Here is a 16634-nt window from a genome sequence, read left to right on the forward strand (position 1 = left end):
TTGTGAATAATTTCACCACTGTAGCCAACATAATTACTATACTTAAGGGGAGCCGGAGGTGCCTATGCTGCCCATGTTAAAATCACTAAGTTTGAGGAACATTTATGAATAAACTACCAAATAGAAAAATTTGAATTTTTTTTACATATAGAGTGGTTTAATATTGCAGTTATGACAGAGGGATTATGGTGTATCTTTTCTAGTTTCCTTCCAATTATTTTTTTTATTAATGACCCAAATTTTTTTTACAAATAATTGCTTTATAATTAAACTGAAATGAAACTACTGAACATATTGCAAAATGGCTGTGTTACAATGTAAGTTTGACCACTAGGAGTGCTGTATAAAAATTTCGTCTCTCTAGCTTGAGTGGATTTTGAGAAAATGTTCCTTATATTCGAAAAATTCTAATTTACGGGAAATGGCTATCAAAGTTTCTCAGTACATTCCTGCACTATAGGATGGATTATCAGGGTCTTCTTCTTCTTCATCCTCCAAAAGCTTCCTCTTCTGTCTTCTTTTCTGGCCTGTTGTTCCATCATACTTCATATGCCTTTCTATTCTTTCTGCTCCTCTTATCCTTTCTCTGTCAATATTTCTTAGTGCTCGTACAGGGTTCACCCCAGCTGTAAATCATAATGCCTTCAGAACTTCACACTTCACACTGTTCCCTTGGTTGTAGGTTGCTATTGCATCATAAATGCCAAAGTGCAGTGTTTTTATGCTTACAAACACCCTTCTAGGAATCACTTTCCAAATCAAATTGTTTACGCTCTCATTAGAATTCTGCGTCTTTCCGTGTAGACATTTGTGTAACAATTCTGGCTGTGCTAAGTCTTGAAAAATTGGTTTTATTGCATTTATCACAATTGCTGGCAAACCATGTTTGTGATCATAGTCCTTTTTTGCATTATATTTGCACCAGGAATCTTTTGGGCACAGGCTGTGTTGAGGGTATTCATTGGAAGAGGCAGTATGAAGGAACAATGCCCACACTGCTTTTCGCATGTCACTAATATTACTAGTATTTTGCCTTATAGCATACCCATAGTATCTCTGCAGACGTTCAATCACCTCATCAGTAAGCCTGCCTCTCCCTCCTATTGTCTTTCCATCACTGAGCTTACTTGAACCCAAAGTTTGTTTGAGCCTTCAAAACCGTGCACCCATACGCTTTTGCACATGCCCAATGCATTCCAACTTTTCAACTACAAATTCATTTCCATATGGTTTCAGTTCCTCTATAGTCTTGAAACCTTTGGAGTCACCATCCCCAAGGTAGAAATTTGTACCTAACGTTGTATCTGGGAACTGAACGTTCAAAAATTTGTTTGACTCCATTCACTTCCATTGCTCCACTTGATCCACTAAAATTTGCCTCACAGGTTCCACTGTGCTATCCTTTGATTTTATTTTTGCACCTACAATGTTTTGATAATATTGCAATATCTATCACTTTTGCACTATCACCACAAGTAGCAGTTACAACCCCATTCAGGGATTTATGACCCCTCTTTTGCCAGGAACCATCTAATTCCACTACCAAATCCCTAGAACCACCGTTCATTTCTACAGGTTCCTCCACTGCTTCCTTCATGGTTTGCAAAGCCACATCTTCAACAGAGGATCCTACCAGTTCACAGTAGTACCCAAATTTGCTTGGAGGCGATGGCAAGTTCATAATACCACAAAACAGTTTACCAGCAGCAGACCCTTTTCCAATGGATCGAAGACCATACACAAGTCGAACATTCACATCAAACACTCTAGATCGTCCATTTTCACCAAAGAGACTGGCATGTGAATTGTAGAAAGTCACTTGATACTTGCAACATGCACAGATTATCTTCATCTCACAAGCTAAACCAAAGTGCTTTGTTATCTCTAGTCCCACTCCAACACTTGAACACATTTTGCACAGAACACTTTCTTTCAGCACAGAAGATAATAATCCAATATTCAGTACTTCATTAATATCATCACTGTCACTAACATATTCACGAAATCTGTCACTTCCACCAGTCAGCTTCTTGCTAGAAGATGTCACAGGGCTATGGCCGGCCATGTGTTGCTTAGCAGAAGAACGCACTGTTTCAGTAATTGTAGTATCGCAACTTGGTATTAGTGTTAATTTTCTTTTCCCTACGTTTATCCTCTTCTTATATACACGGTTACTAAAACGTGGCATCGTAACCAGAACAACGCTTTACACAAGATGTATAATACTACCAACAACAGGCGCAACACTAAACTAATTCGAAACGGTAAGCAGCAGAGAGACGATGTTCCGCGCTCTTAGAGCTTCATTTGTCACAGAAAACAATGTAGCCAACCCTTGCACACTCGCTGTATGCATAACATAAGGCGCTGTATGCGTAACAGGCCGAGAAAATCCCAAGCAGTTCTCCAGGAAGTCACGAGAGCGTGTTAGATGCATTCAGCGGCCGCCCATTTCCTCTGCAGGCATGGGGGAAAATGGTAATAACTCCACTTCTAGGGCGAGTAGAACAATAATTCAAAGTTTACATTAAAGAGGAATGTTCCAATTAATTTTCGGTAGCAAAAAAAAATATCGTAATTTTTTGGATTTCACCACCTCCGGCTCCCCTTAAAGTCTGTAAGATGTCACCTGATTGTATAAATGAGTATGAAGTTTAAGCTATATTAACTTGACAAAATCGGATTTATATACCACCCGAAATATCTATTCCAACGGATGTATTTGACACCTCAAAACAAACATCTCCAAAATTATTTAAAAATTAATTCTGTGATAATGTTCTTATGATGTGTATTCTTTGTACTTTGTGATAATGTTTCTCTTAATCTATATGATCCTTGCACGTAATAGTTTCCAAACGCCATATTTGTTTACAAAATATGGCAGTATACATGTAATGTGTTACGACGGTGAAAGGAATCTGTGACCACCGGGGGTACTCTGTTTTAGTTATTTTATTTTTACCGTTAGATATACATTTAGTTTTTTGTCAAAAGAAACCCAAAACCATGTTCTGAAATAGTGTTTTGTTTCTCCACTAGAGAGTGCACAAGTTCCTCCAAAAAGGCCGCAACACAACACACACACACACACACACACACATATCAAACTTATAAATGTAAATCCACTTGATGATGGAGGTTTAACTCTCTGAAACGTGTCGTGGAGATAAATAAACAGTACTATAGTTGAATTCTTTTATCTTGGCGGCTCGCGCATGCCCACCCAGACGCGGGAGATTGCTGCGTTGCCAGTTGCACACGACGCACGCGCCAAGAGAAACAGCGCCATAGTATAGTATAGTTCGCAAGCTTACGTTTAGGGGGGAGCGCGCAGTTTATGAAGTAAAGCCACCACGGCCGCATTAACCCTTTCGCTGCTACAGAGACGTGCTCCCCGCATTCCGCGCTGTGCGCGATTTTGTCACTGCACTGCTCGCCTGTGCTGACACATGGTGTTTCCGACTGCTTTGACACACTTATCATTCGATTCCACAAAAACTATTTGGCCCAAAAATTAGATTTTTACGCATCTTCTTGACTGATACCTTCCCCCCACTTCCTGTGACTGACTGAAGTGCTTTAAAATAAAGCCAAACGCACCCGGTGTAAATAAAACTTTTATTACAGTCGCGAAAGACGGAATATTTCTCAATATTACATACGACACCTTGTGGTACTTAAATTAAATGAGATATTGTTATACAGTAAATTTTATATGAAATTTAGGTACCTTGTCCACATTTCATTCTCAACATTGTGGCAACTAAAATCGACCATACGGAAAGTATACCCTATGGACTTTTACCTCTGCAAACTCTTCAAAATTTCGTGCAATGGTTTACTACATTTAATGCTGCACAATAACTGGGTTGAACATCGAAACAAAATTAAGTCATTTATGGGGGGAAGGTATCAGTCAAGAAGATGTGTAAAAATCTAATTTTTGGGCCAAATAGTTTTTGTGAAATCGAATGATAAGTGTGTCAAAGCAGTGGGAACACAATGTGTCTGCACAGGCGAGCAGTGCAGTGATGTCAAAATCGCGCACAGCGCGGAATGCGGGGAGCACGTGACTGCAGCAGCGAAAGGGTTAATGAAGAGACAAAGCACTAGAAATTTCAAAAAATTGCATTCAAACGAATAAAATTCATGAAGTAAGACACTTCGATAATGTTTTAAAAGAAAAAAAATATTTAGCATCATACAAGGTTTGAACTCTTTACCTTCCACTTTCTAACCTAACGCCTTTACCATTACGCTAGCGCAGCTCGTTTAACAGCGTCTCTACATAAGAACTCTAACAGGTCACGCAAAATTCTGACATACACTGTTGGTATGCCTATGAATTACTCGTACTTCGTCGAAGTACAACAGGAAATAAACAATTACCGCTGTTCTTTATTGCGAAAAAGCGGTTCGTGAAATTGATACAAACACCTTTCCTTGCTATCGCCTGAATTAAGAGTCTTATTGCTTGTTTGGTTTAATTAATTGATAGAAAACGAAGCAATTGGTATAAAGAATGGGTTTTCCAAACTTTCAAAAAACAAAGTCTGCTATCAAGACATTGCTTTTGTTCTATTACTTTGTTTATGACTGAACGTTTCTAAAACTGAAGACACTCGTCCGTGCTCTGCTCTGCAGTCAGATCTGGCAACGTCGTTCTCTGTTCATTGGCTGACTGTATATTTTGACGTCAGATGCGCAGAACGAACCTAAACTCGGCCGCCAACATAAATGACGCACACTTTAGTAACAGTAAACTTGTTGTGTCATTTAATACTGTATGGTGCTTAGGTCATTTTGGTATCTCGTTTTGTATTTGCTTTTCAGTTGCTCTAGGAATCGCCAATGCCGTTGTTTCAGCAATTCTTGAAAACTATCCTTTGTTATATTGTGTCTCTTTATCATGTAGCAAACACAGTGTCCAATAAGCAAAGCTTGACTGTTATTTCTTGCTGCCGAGAAGATTTCCCAGTTCGATTGTAATAGGCAGCTGATCTCTATTTGTTGTGGTACTGTTCTACTTATAAGAGCCAATTTACGTTTTCTCCAAATACATTGTTTTAGAATCCTTCATCTTTCAATAGAAATAAATTTGCTGGGTTAGTTATCACGTAGCAGATGGTGCAGAGCGTGATCGGTGGCAAATGTATCCTGCGCTTTTCGCCATCGTGGGGAAGATTTCCGTGACCACATCTAAACAAATTGGTTGTGTATGCCTCTCCGTACTTGAGTCCAGTTAATCTTCGAATAATTGAGTCTCATAGGGTACTGTGGTCTGTTTTTCCCTAGGAACAGTCAGATGATAATCTCACGGTTTCATCACTGCTGTAATCTCTTCTGGTACTGCCACCAGCCATACAGTTGTGTACTGCGGGTTGCCGCAACTCGCGCCCGCGAACAACACACTAACGACTGAAAAGTTGCACAGGTCCCACCAGTACCCAGGAAAGGGCAATCCGCTGAATTAAAGACTTTACATACGACTAGAATATCTTTGGGTTTTCTGTCAGGTTTAAAGACTGAATTTCGTTGCAGAAACTATAAGAAACATCTCGCATTGAAGATGGCGCTAAATTTCGAGCTCATGTAAAAGTCTGTAAATTTTATGGATTTTGCGTTATTTTAAATTTGGCATGCTTTTTCCGTTGCTTCAGAGGCAGTTTTCTGACCTGTTTTGTGCACCATAAGGGATCAGTACCGTATGTTATTAATTTATTTGGCATATATATCAATTGCCGTGGATACTAGTCCTTTGAATCAAAATACCAGATGACGAATCACATGCGCTCAGTGTCCTTTGTAGCGCGATTTGATATGAGTCGCACATACTTGAGGAGTATTCAAGTACGGACCGCGGAAGTGTTTTCTATGCAAACTCTTCTGTAGAAAAGCTACATTTTCCCATTGTCCTGCACATGAGTCGTAGCCTGCAATTTGCGTGACTCAATCATGTAGTTATAGGATTCCACAGTTTTACACTTTGTGAAGTGCGCAACATAGTTTTTCTACACTAAGATCTAATTGTGAGTCTTTGCATGAGGCTGATACCTTCTCGAGATCTAATTGGATACTGCAGTTTCCTCATAGGTAATTAATTCACCACAAAAGGACTGAAATCGCAGCTGATACGTTTACCATGAACAGAAACGGTCCTATTACACTCCCTCAATGTCCGACGGATATTACGCCTGTGTCTGCAGATGATTCTCGATCCAGGATAAAGTGCTACGTCCTGTCTGTCAGGACACTTTTTGATACAGTCGCAAACCTGATTAGGTATCTCATAGGAACATAATTTCTTTAGAAGGTATATGGTAGCTCGTCGCTATGTCGCGAACTGTTTTCATACATCACGCGACTGCACGCCATGCATAAGTTACTTGTCAGCTCAACAGAGGGTGAGTTACCCATAGTCCTTGTCAGCAGAAACGCTATATATCTGCGAACAGGAAAGTGGAGGTATCTCACGCCTCAACGCTAGAGCTTTTTTGTCCTCTAGCAGTCTTCTTCGCAAAAGAGTAGACAACGTATTTAAAAATGCCGCCTTCTCTGCACGTGATTATATTAGTTCTGCGTTGGACCGTGTAACAGTTCACGGGTGATACAGGCGCACCTTTCTGACTAGTCTCTAAAACACAAACAGCTATTTTATCTGTCTTATTCTGGATACTTTCCTGCCAATTCCAGAGGGCTACTAAACCTCCAGCCCTTCGGCATTCTTTTCTCTGAGTTCCTAGAGAGGTCAGAGAGCGAGACTTTTAAACTGCTGTTTTTAGAACTGCCTACCCTTAGCAACTGTTGAATTACTCTGATAGATTTGGTGTCACGTCTTCGCTATCGAAATAACTCTTTTGTGGAATCACTGACCTGTTTGACATGACACAATCTTCTTTGCGAAAATTACGCCCCCCAGTTGCTCGCATACGTGGCTTGTGGTAAAACCGTATGGAAGACCCTTCGTATTACTGTCCATTACTGCGAAAAGGCGCCTTGTCACGATCGGAGGTTCGAGTCCTGCCTCAGGCATTGGTGTGTGTGTTGTCCTTAGCGTAAATTAGTTTATGTTAGCTTAAGAAGTGTGTAAGCTTAGGGAGCGATGACCTCACCAGATTGGTCCCTTACAACTTACCACAAATTTCCAATTTTTAATGCGGAAAGATGATCACAACATCTGCGACAAACTTAAAGGTTTGACAGATTTCGGAAAAAAATAATTTATGGTCTGCGTGAAGTTAGGTGAGAGGTACAGTATGTGTACTTCCTACGTGTTTACTTTTAGTTATATTTACAATAGTGAAACAAAGTCGTTTTATATGAAATATTTTTTTTAAATTTAAGAATATTTCACATCTACAACGCTGTTTCTTTACCGTATGCAATTAAAGCACCAACACAAGTATGCATCTATCCTCGGGGACCACGCACACCCCTACATGCAGTTTGTTTTTCGTGTGCAGGATGGCATTACCAGCAGGACAATGCAACATGTCACACAGCTCGGAGTGCACGTGCGTGGTTCAAAGAATACCTAAATGGGTTTACTGTACTCCTCTGGCCACCAAGCTCCTCAGATTTAAACCCAATGGAGAATCGGTTGGACCACCTCGATCGGGCTGTTCACGCCATGAAGCCTAGCGCACACGGCCACGGAACTGGTATCGGCATGGCTCCACACCCCGGTCGCTACCTTCCAACACCTGACCGACGCTCTTCCTGCACGTTTCGCAGCGGTCCTCATTAGAGGTGGTTATTCAGGCTTTTGACAGGTGGTCACATTAACGTGACTGAACATTGTATGAAGGATGAACATAATTTGGGATTCTTAACAACTCCCTTTAATCTTTGTTTAAGCTCGCCTTTCACATGTTCCATATCTCAGCATTTCACTTCAGAACTATGTTCTCGAATGTGTTACATTCACTTTAGCGGCATTTACAGCCTTTAGGGAATAAGTTGCTTTCAGCAATAACGAGATTTTTATTTTAAATGAAATTTTCAGCTGTTCTTGTCAGTTCGTGTTCCTGTCCAACTTCAAGACAGGTGTTTGCAAAGACAGACGCTTCGAGATAAAATTCTGCCATCACACTGGATCATATCCTTTCAGTTTATTATGTGTCGCAGGATACAAAGTGGAAAATCATTTGTATCGACGAATTACATCTATAAGCTGTAATTCGTACACATGTAGATTGAGTTTCTGCAGGAGGCCTATTATGATGATTTATGGTTTAAGTTTTGCCTAGGTTTAGCCTTTTTAAACCCCTCTTTAATTATTCCGTTTTGCTATACGAATGCCCTTGCCGCTACGGAATTTAAAAACAGAGTTAGTCATATTGCGTTAATTCACATATCTGTCACATTTTATATCTGTCAGGGCGTTAAGAGCCGGATCATAGTTTCATATGAATTGACAGACTAATTTATAGAGTACTGGGAAAGCTTGCAATATCTGTTGTGCTGGCGTGTTGTGACATTTTGGAGACCAAACAATTCCTCAGAAAGAAATTAATCGAATGTCGCAAGTACCAACCGTATGAAACCCCGCTTCTCCCTTGCGTTCATGAGACACAGTACGCTCAAGATAGTCATTTAAGAGTTGACTGCATATTTCTTCGATTCAGTAAGGTCTTCGATAAATTTGCACACTGAAACCTAGTGGACAAAGTACGTGCTTGTGGTGTGTCAGATTAGTTATACAGGGTGTTACAAAAAGGTACGGCCAAACTTTCAGGAAACATTCCTCACACACAAAGAAAGAAAATATGTTATGTGGACATGTGCCCGGAAACGCTTACTTTCCATGTTAGAGCTCATTTTATTACTTCTCTTCAAATCACGTTAATCATGGAATGGAAACACACAGCAACAGAACGTACCAGCGTGCCTTCAAACACTTTGTTACAGGAAATGTTCAAAATGTCCTCCGTTAGCGAGGATACATGCATCCACCCTCCGTCGCATGGAATCCCTGAAGCGCTGATGCAGCCCTGGAGAATGGCATATTGTATCACAGCCGTCCACAATACGAGCACGAAGAGTCTCTACATTTGGTACCGGGGTTGCGTAGACAAGAGCTTTCAAATGCCCCCATAAATGAAAGTCAAGAGGGTTGAGGTCAGGAGAGCGTGGAGGCCATGGAATTGGTCCGCCTCTACCAATCCATTGGTCACCGAATCTGTTGTTGAGAAGGGTACGAACACTTCGACTGAAATGTGCAGGAGCTCCATCGTGCATGAACCACATGTTGTGTCGTACTTGTAAAGGCACATGTTCTAGCAGCACAGGTAGAGTATTCCGTATGAAATCATGATAACATGCTCCTTTGAGCGTAGGTGGAAGAACATGGGGCCCAATCAAGACATCACCAACAATGCCTGCCCAAACGTTCACAGAAAATCTGTGTTGATGACGTGATTGCACAATTGCGCGCGGATTCTCGTCAGCCCACACATGTTGATTGTGAAAATTTACAATTTGATCACGTTGGAATGAAGCCTCATCCGTAAAGAGAACATTTGCACTGAAGTGAGGATTGACACATTGTTGGATGAACCATTCGCAGAAGTGTAGCCGTGGAGGCCAATCAGCTGCTGATAGTGCAACTGTTTCTCCCGTAGCACTCTCCATACAGTGACGTGGTCAACGTTACCTTGCCGGAGCCGCGCGACTGCTACGGTCGCAGGTTCGAATCCTGCCTCGGGTATGGATGTGTGTGATGTCCTTAGGTTAGTTAGGTTTAAGTAGTTCTAAGTTCTAGGGGACTGATGACCATAGATGTTAAGTCCCGTAGTGCTCAGAGCCATTTTGAACGTTACCTTGTACAGCAGCAACTCCTCTGACGCTGGCATTAGGGTTATCGTCAACTGCAAGAAGAATTGCCTCGTCCATTGCAGGTGTCCTCGTCGTTCTAGGTCTTCCCCAGTCGCGAGTCATAGGCTGGAATGTTCCGTGCTCCCTAAGACGCCGATCAATTGCTTCGAACGTCTTCCTGTCGGGACACCTTCGTTCTGGAAATCTGTCTCGATACAAACGTACCGCGCCACGGCTATTGTCCCGTGCTAATCCATGGGCATCTGCCAACTCCGCATTTGTAAACATTGCACTGACTGCAAAACCACGTTCGTGATGAACACTAACCTGTTGATGCTACGTACTGATGTGCTTGATGCTAGTACTGTAGAGCAATGAGTCGCATGTCAACACAAGCACCGAAGTCAACATTACCTTCAATTGGGCCAACTGGCTGTGAATCGAGGAAGTACAGTACATACTGACGAAACTAAAATGAGCTCTAACATGGAAATTAAGCGTTTCCGGACACATGTCCACATAACATCATTTCTTTATTTGTGTGTGAGTAATGTTTCCTGAAGGTCTGGCCGTACCTTATTGTAACACCCTGTATAAGTAGCCTAAAGACTTGTTATACAACATACTTGGAAATATATTAATTGTGATGTCGGTCGTCGGATGCCACAGCTTATGCTATGTATTTGCGTCCGCAGAGTCCTGGTAGAAGTTTGTTCCCGACGCCCCACATTCAAAACTGCTCACAGTAGAGCACAGAAGCACATAATTACAGGCCTATATCATTGACGTCAATATGTTGTAGAATAATGGAACATGTTTTATGCTCACGTATTAAGACGTTTTTGGAGAACGAAAATCTCCTCTTTAAAAATTAAAATGACTTGCGCAAACGTAGATCTTTCGAAATTCAACTGTCTCTTTCTCCAGCGTGGTAGACATCCGCGCTCAGTTTGATGCCGTGCTCCTCGAGTTCAAGAAGGCATTTGACATTGTCTCGCACTGTCATTTAGCGACAAAAAATAAGAGCTTACCGAGTATCGGACCAGATTTGCGACTGGATTCAAGACTCCATCGCAGATAGAACTCAACACGTCGCTCTTAACGAACAAAATCGGCAGATGTAAAGTTGATTTCTGGGGTACACCAAGGAAGTGTGATAGGACCGATGCTGCTTACAATGTACGAGGGTTGTCCAGAAAGTAAGTTCCGATCGGTCACTAAATGGACACCACAGTGAAACCCCGATGAAGCTTTGCACAGATGTGTTGGGTAATGTCTCTAGTATGATCATCGATCGCATCAAGACGCTCTCTTCAGTTATGAGAGCACTGTGAGCGAGTAAAGGTGCCTAGAACAACGATGCCTCCCGCCAAGTATGAGGGCCCGCTGAGAGGCTTCGCCTTAATGAATGCAGCCCACCTAACACAACTGCCACGCACTTCCTTCAAAATGGTTCAAATGGCTCTGAGCACTATGGGACTTAACATCTGTGGTCATCAGTCCCCTAGAACTTAGAACTACTTAAACCTAACTAACCTAAGGACATCACACACATCCATGCCCGAGGCAGAATTCGAACCTGCGACCGTAGCAGTCGCGCGGTTCCGGACTGCGCGCCTAGAACCGCTAGACCACCGCGGCCGGCACACTTCCTTCTTCATGGCAATTCTCAGCCACACTCTGCAGGGCCAGCGAAGACGCTCCTGAAGCCTTTTCGATGAGAAGTGTTCGATCACCCACAACACATCTCTAATTGGCTCGTCCTGAGTATCATCTCCGTTCACATGAAACGCTGGATACGAAGACAACACTTGGGCGCAGGCTACGCGCTATAGACCAGCGTAGAGAATTATCGGAAAGCACAGGCGGCTGCCTTCTATGACGATGGTGTTGGATATTTTGTATAACGCTCCGACAAATGGCTAAGTTGGAGCAGCGACTATGTAGAGAAGTATCTGGGAAGTGCAGCTAACTCTTGCAAATAAAATATTTCTGATTTTCACCGTGGCTTCCATTTCGTGACCGATCGGAACTTACTTTCTGGACAACCCTCGCATATAAATGATCCAATAGAATGGGTCGGAAGCTCTTTAAGGCTGTTCGCAAATGATGCGATTGTCTGTAAGAAGTTAGCGACGCCAGAAAACAGTAACTATTTGCGGAAAGACCTGCAGAAGGTTGATGGATGGTGCGAGGACCGGAAATTGACCTCGAACGTCAATAAATGTAACACATTGCACATTCATACGAAAAGAAATCCACGACTGTACAACTGCACTATTGGTGGAAAATTTCTGGTAATAGTAACCACCGTAAAATATCTAGGAGTGTCTATCCGGAGCGACCTTAACTGGAATGACCACATAAAACAAATAGTAGGAACAGCTGATACCAGACAGATTCATAGGAGTAGTCTTTAGGAAATGTAACTCATTCGCGAAACAAGTGTCTTACAAGACTCATGTTCGGCCGATTCTTGAGTATTGTTCATCAGTCTTGGTCCCTTACCAGTTAGGAGGACAGGAGAAATAAAGAAGATCAAACGAAGAGCGGCGCGTTTCGTCGCGGGATCGTTTATACGGCATGAAACTGACTCCGGTGGCAGACGCTACAAAAGATGCGTTGAGCTTCAAGGAGAGATTAAGTATTAAAATTTCGAGAGTTCTTTCCGAGAAGAGTCGGACAAAATACCATTTCCTCTCTGCTCATATACCACATCTCGTGCAATGACCACAACGAGAAAAGCCGAGGAATTAGAGCTAATATGGAGGCTTACCAGCAATCATTCCGCCCACGCGCCTTTCGCGAATGGAACAGGGAAGGGGGTGCGTTCGTGGTACGAGACGTACTATATGCCACACACCTTCGGATGGTTTGCTGAGTAATTATGTAGACAGACGTAGATCACGACATGCAGCTCTGCGTGGCTGACGTGCCGTTCGTTCGTCTGGTCCTCATGTGTGGCGGTTGAAGCGTGTGGAAACGTCAGTGGAATACTAAAGATCCACCTTAGATAGTGTCGACCTCTGAAATATGAGTTCTAGTGTGATCTCAGATCTGCTGTGACCCATGCATCTTCCACCGCGTACATCCCAAGTGCAGAGTCAGTTAACCCGCGATGTGTTGACACTATATACTACACACCTGTAAGTCACAGACTGCTCCGATGTTGTATCTCCACTCGCGCCAAAGCTGCAACTTGCATACGCGGACATTTTCAGCTGAGACAACCCTTTCCGTTACCTTCCGTTACTCATTTCAGAACTCTTTACTTCGATCTCAATGTGAATACACTATAAGAATCGACAGCAGCGTTGAGGTTACCGGAAGGAGGTGCGTCTGAACCGTTGCTAATCTAAATGTAAGTAACTAAATATCTCTACATCTACATCTACATCTACATTTATACTCCGCAAGCCACCCAACGGTGTGTGGCGGAGGGCACTTTACGTGCCACTGTCATTACCTCCCTTTCCTGTTCCAGTCGCGTATGGTTCGCGGGAAGAACGACTGTCTGAAAGCCTCCGTGCGCGCTCTAATCTCTCTAATTTTACATTCGTGATCTCCTCGGGAGGTCTCTCTGAGACTGTTCGTGGATGATGCAGTTGTAGATAGAGATGTCACATCATTACAAAAATTCTTCGAGCTGCAGATGATGAACGCTTTGTGCAGCTGACCTTAACATAACCAAATATAATATAATGGTCGTAAAAGAGGCAAAAGAACCTGATATTATTTGTTTGCTTGTATCCTATGGGTAGCCATCTGGGACGATTCAAGGAGCAACAACCACATGAAACTAGTTATGCAGATGTCAGATGTCAGACCAAGATTCGCTCAAGAACTTTGTGGAGGTGTAATTCGGTTACGAAGGGGAATGTTTGCAAAAACACTCGTGCATATGATTCTTGAGGATTGTTAGTTGGTATTTAGTATATACGACAGTCTTTGGTCGGAGATGATGCAGGAAAACTTAGTGCGTGACTCAAGTACTAGATGTTTCAAATCGTACATTTCAAGACGATCAAAGGAACGAATTACTTTTCCCCATGTATCAAGTATAATGATCATAATGCTGAAATAAGGGAGTAAGTACTATTTTTTGTCTTAAGCGTACTGCAAATGTATCTGAAGTAGGTATAAGACACAAACAGATGTTATTATATAACAGATCCTGTGGATGATGGCCATCCTGATAAACATATAAAATTAGAGAAATTGGAGGTTGCATGGAGGCGTGTCCATGGTACTTCCTCGCGCACACCATTAGGATCCGGTTAAACGATACTGATCGTAGGTTATCTATCCGCTACTATATGCGATACAGTGGCTCACGGAATGTGGACACAGATGTACAAGAAGGCCTTAAAATAAACGATTATCTGAAGCGTCCATCGCTCTTCTAAAATGTATTTGCAACGTTTCTGACTCGTCTTGGCTTACGAACATAATGAGTACTGATTGTGATGTTACACTTGCAGATAGGATGTGAGATGCAACTTACACACGGGACCTAGCTCCTCCAAGTTGTCAAATGCACAGGCTCCTGTTGTCCCGAGCGTGGCACATACCTGGAACATGGAGTTCACTATGTCATAGTTGTTGTAAGACTTGTGTCAGTCAGACAGTGCAAAAATCTCTTGTATTTTATTTATTTATATTTCTTGTATTTAACCAGATTTAGTAAGCGATTATTACATAGTAATAATAATAATAATAATAATAATAATAACGATAATAGCGATAAAAATATCATAAACAATAAAAATAGTAATAATAATAATGATAATAAATACAGTAATGGTTGCAATATGCGGAGTGCGTCACGAGAAGTACATAACAAAAATAATAATGATGATGCTATAGGACATAATAATGAATATATGTTATTTTAGAAACATCAGTTTAACTAATATTGTGTTACGTATATTCCTCATTACGTTCCTGTCGAGTATGAGTTATGATATCTGACAGAAATGTTTGACAGTCGTCTCGAAGGACCTTAGAACTGACAAAGGAATTTCAGTTTCAACTGCAATAAAACGTAGGTTGTATTTTAATTCTTTGTTGTACATTTTCACATATTATTTGAATGATCCTTTGATCGAGATGATATGGAACGAATCAATTTAAAGGATATGTATACATAACTAGTGTGAACATCATTAATTAGGACATTATTATTTTAGTTTTACTCATGCAACTACACTTAAAAACAAGGTCTTTTTTAACTGGCCACCAGTTTTTAACTACAAATGCGTCAAGAGAATAGAAGGAATTGTCCAGGAGAAATGACCTTAAGTTATAGTTAAACTTGCTTTGCAACCTGAAATACCTCTTACGTTATTGAGAAAATGATCAATTTTTTTTTCTGCATATTCAGCTCTTTTTTGAGTCACTGACTGCTTTAATAATGGCTAATAAACACATCTTTCCCTCTAGTGTTGTAGGTATGGGCGTCAGTGTTCTTATTAAACTGAAATGGAGTATTTATGACGAATTTCGCTATGTATTGTGATGACGCAATTAAAAGGCCTAGCTCCTTGAGGAAGTATATACATGACTCCGTGAGTGAAAACCACATATTATTCTTAATGCTCGCTTGTGTGAAATCAATACTTTCTTTCTAATTTATCAGTTACCCCAGAAAATTATCCATAAGACATTATTGAATGGAAATATGCAAAATACATCAAGAGTTGATTAGTTTCCTTCCAAAATTAACAACTAAACGAAGAGCAAAAGTTGCTGAATTTAATTGTTTGAGAAGCTCAGTAATTCACTTCTTCCAGCTCAAGTTTTCATCAGTATGTACACACATAAATTATTAGCATTTTGCCATGTTTACTGAATTCTGTTCATGTGCCACTTCAATATTTGGCATGACTTTGTCGCATAGAACTACACATAGTGTTTTTTTTTTTTACAGTGTAGGGAGAGTCCATATTCTGAGAACCAATTTGTAATTCTTTGGAAAATATTATTTACCATCTCTTCTGTTGCTTTCTCTCTAATAGGATTTATTATAACACTAGTATCGTCTGCAAAATGTACCAATTCTGCTTGTTAAATGTTAAGTTGTAGGTCATTCACATACAAAAGGAACAGGATTCGACCCAGAATTCAACCCCTGTGGGACTCCTTTTGTGATTTCTACCCAATAACGAAATTTTTCTGCCCTTCCGACATTGTTTGAATTATTCAGCACATCCTTTCGCATTCTATTTGTTAAGTATACGTCAGACGAGCTGTGTGTAAACCCATCTGTTCCATGAAACTTGAGTTTTTCTAAGAGAGTAACATGATTTATGCAATCAAACGCCTTTGACACATCACAAAATGTACCAACTGGCAATATTTAATTATTTACGGCTTGTAATATTTCATGTGTGAATGTATAAATAGCATTCTCGGTCGAGCAACCCTTCTGGAATCCAAACTGTGATATGCCAAGAAAATTGTTTCCACTTTAAGCGTGAGAATACTCTTGAGTACATTACTTCTTCGAATATTTTGGAAAAACATGTCAGTAAGGAAACTGTACAATAATTGTTTAAGTCTGTCTTGTGGCCTATATAGATTTTATTGTCACTAACATTCAAAATTTAGATTTGATGATGGCAGTAGCCTAAACGTAGTAGCAAATGAAAATATGTTCAACGATCTAAAGATAACTGCGCAAAGACGAGTATTATTGAATTACTCGTCATTGAACCATCCTCCATCCTCATTTGGAAAGAGTCTGACGGAGCAGAAGGTCGCTTTAACATTGAACATCACGCAAATAAAATTAAACTTGTGTAGGTTCGGTATTT

General features: G+C 41.0%; 1 protein-coding gene across 1 annotated transcript in view; it reads right to left on the reverse strand.

Annotated features, from left to right (window-relative positions):
• LOC124555426 (histidine decarboxylase) overlaps window positions 1-16634 on the reverse strand; it is a 387573-nt gene that overhangs the window by 95087 nt on the left and 275852 nt on the right. The window contains exon 8 of the mRNA XM_047129330.1: window positions 14324-14390. Within this exon, the coding sequence (XP_046985286.1) occupies window positions 14324-14390 (67 nt within the window). The remainder of the gene's footprint in view (window positions 1-14323; window positions 14391-16634) is intronic.

This window comes from Schistocerca americana, chromosome X, assembly GCF_021461395.2.
Source record: "Schistocerca americana isolate TAMUIC-IGC-003095 chromosome X, iqSchAmer2.1, whole genome shotgun sequence".
In the NCBI taxonomy this organism is placed as follows: Eukaryota; Metazoa; Arthropoda; class Insecta; order Orthoptera; family Acrididae; genus Schistocerca; species Schistocerca americana.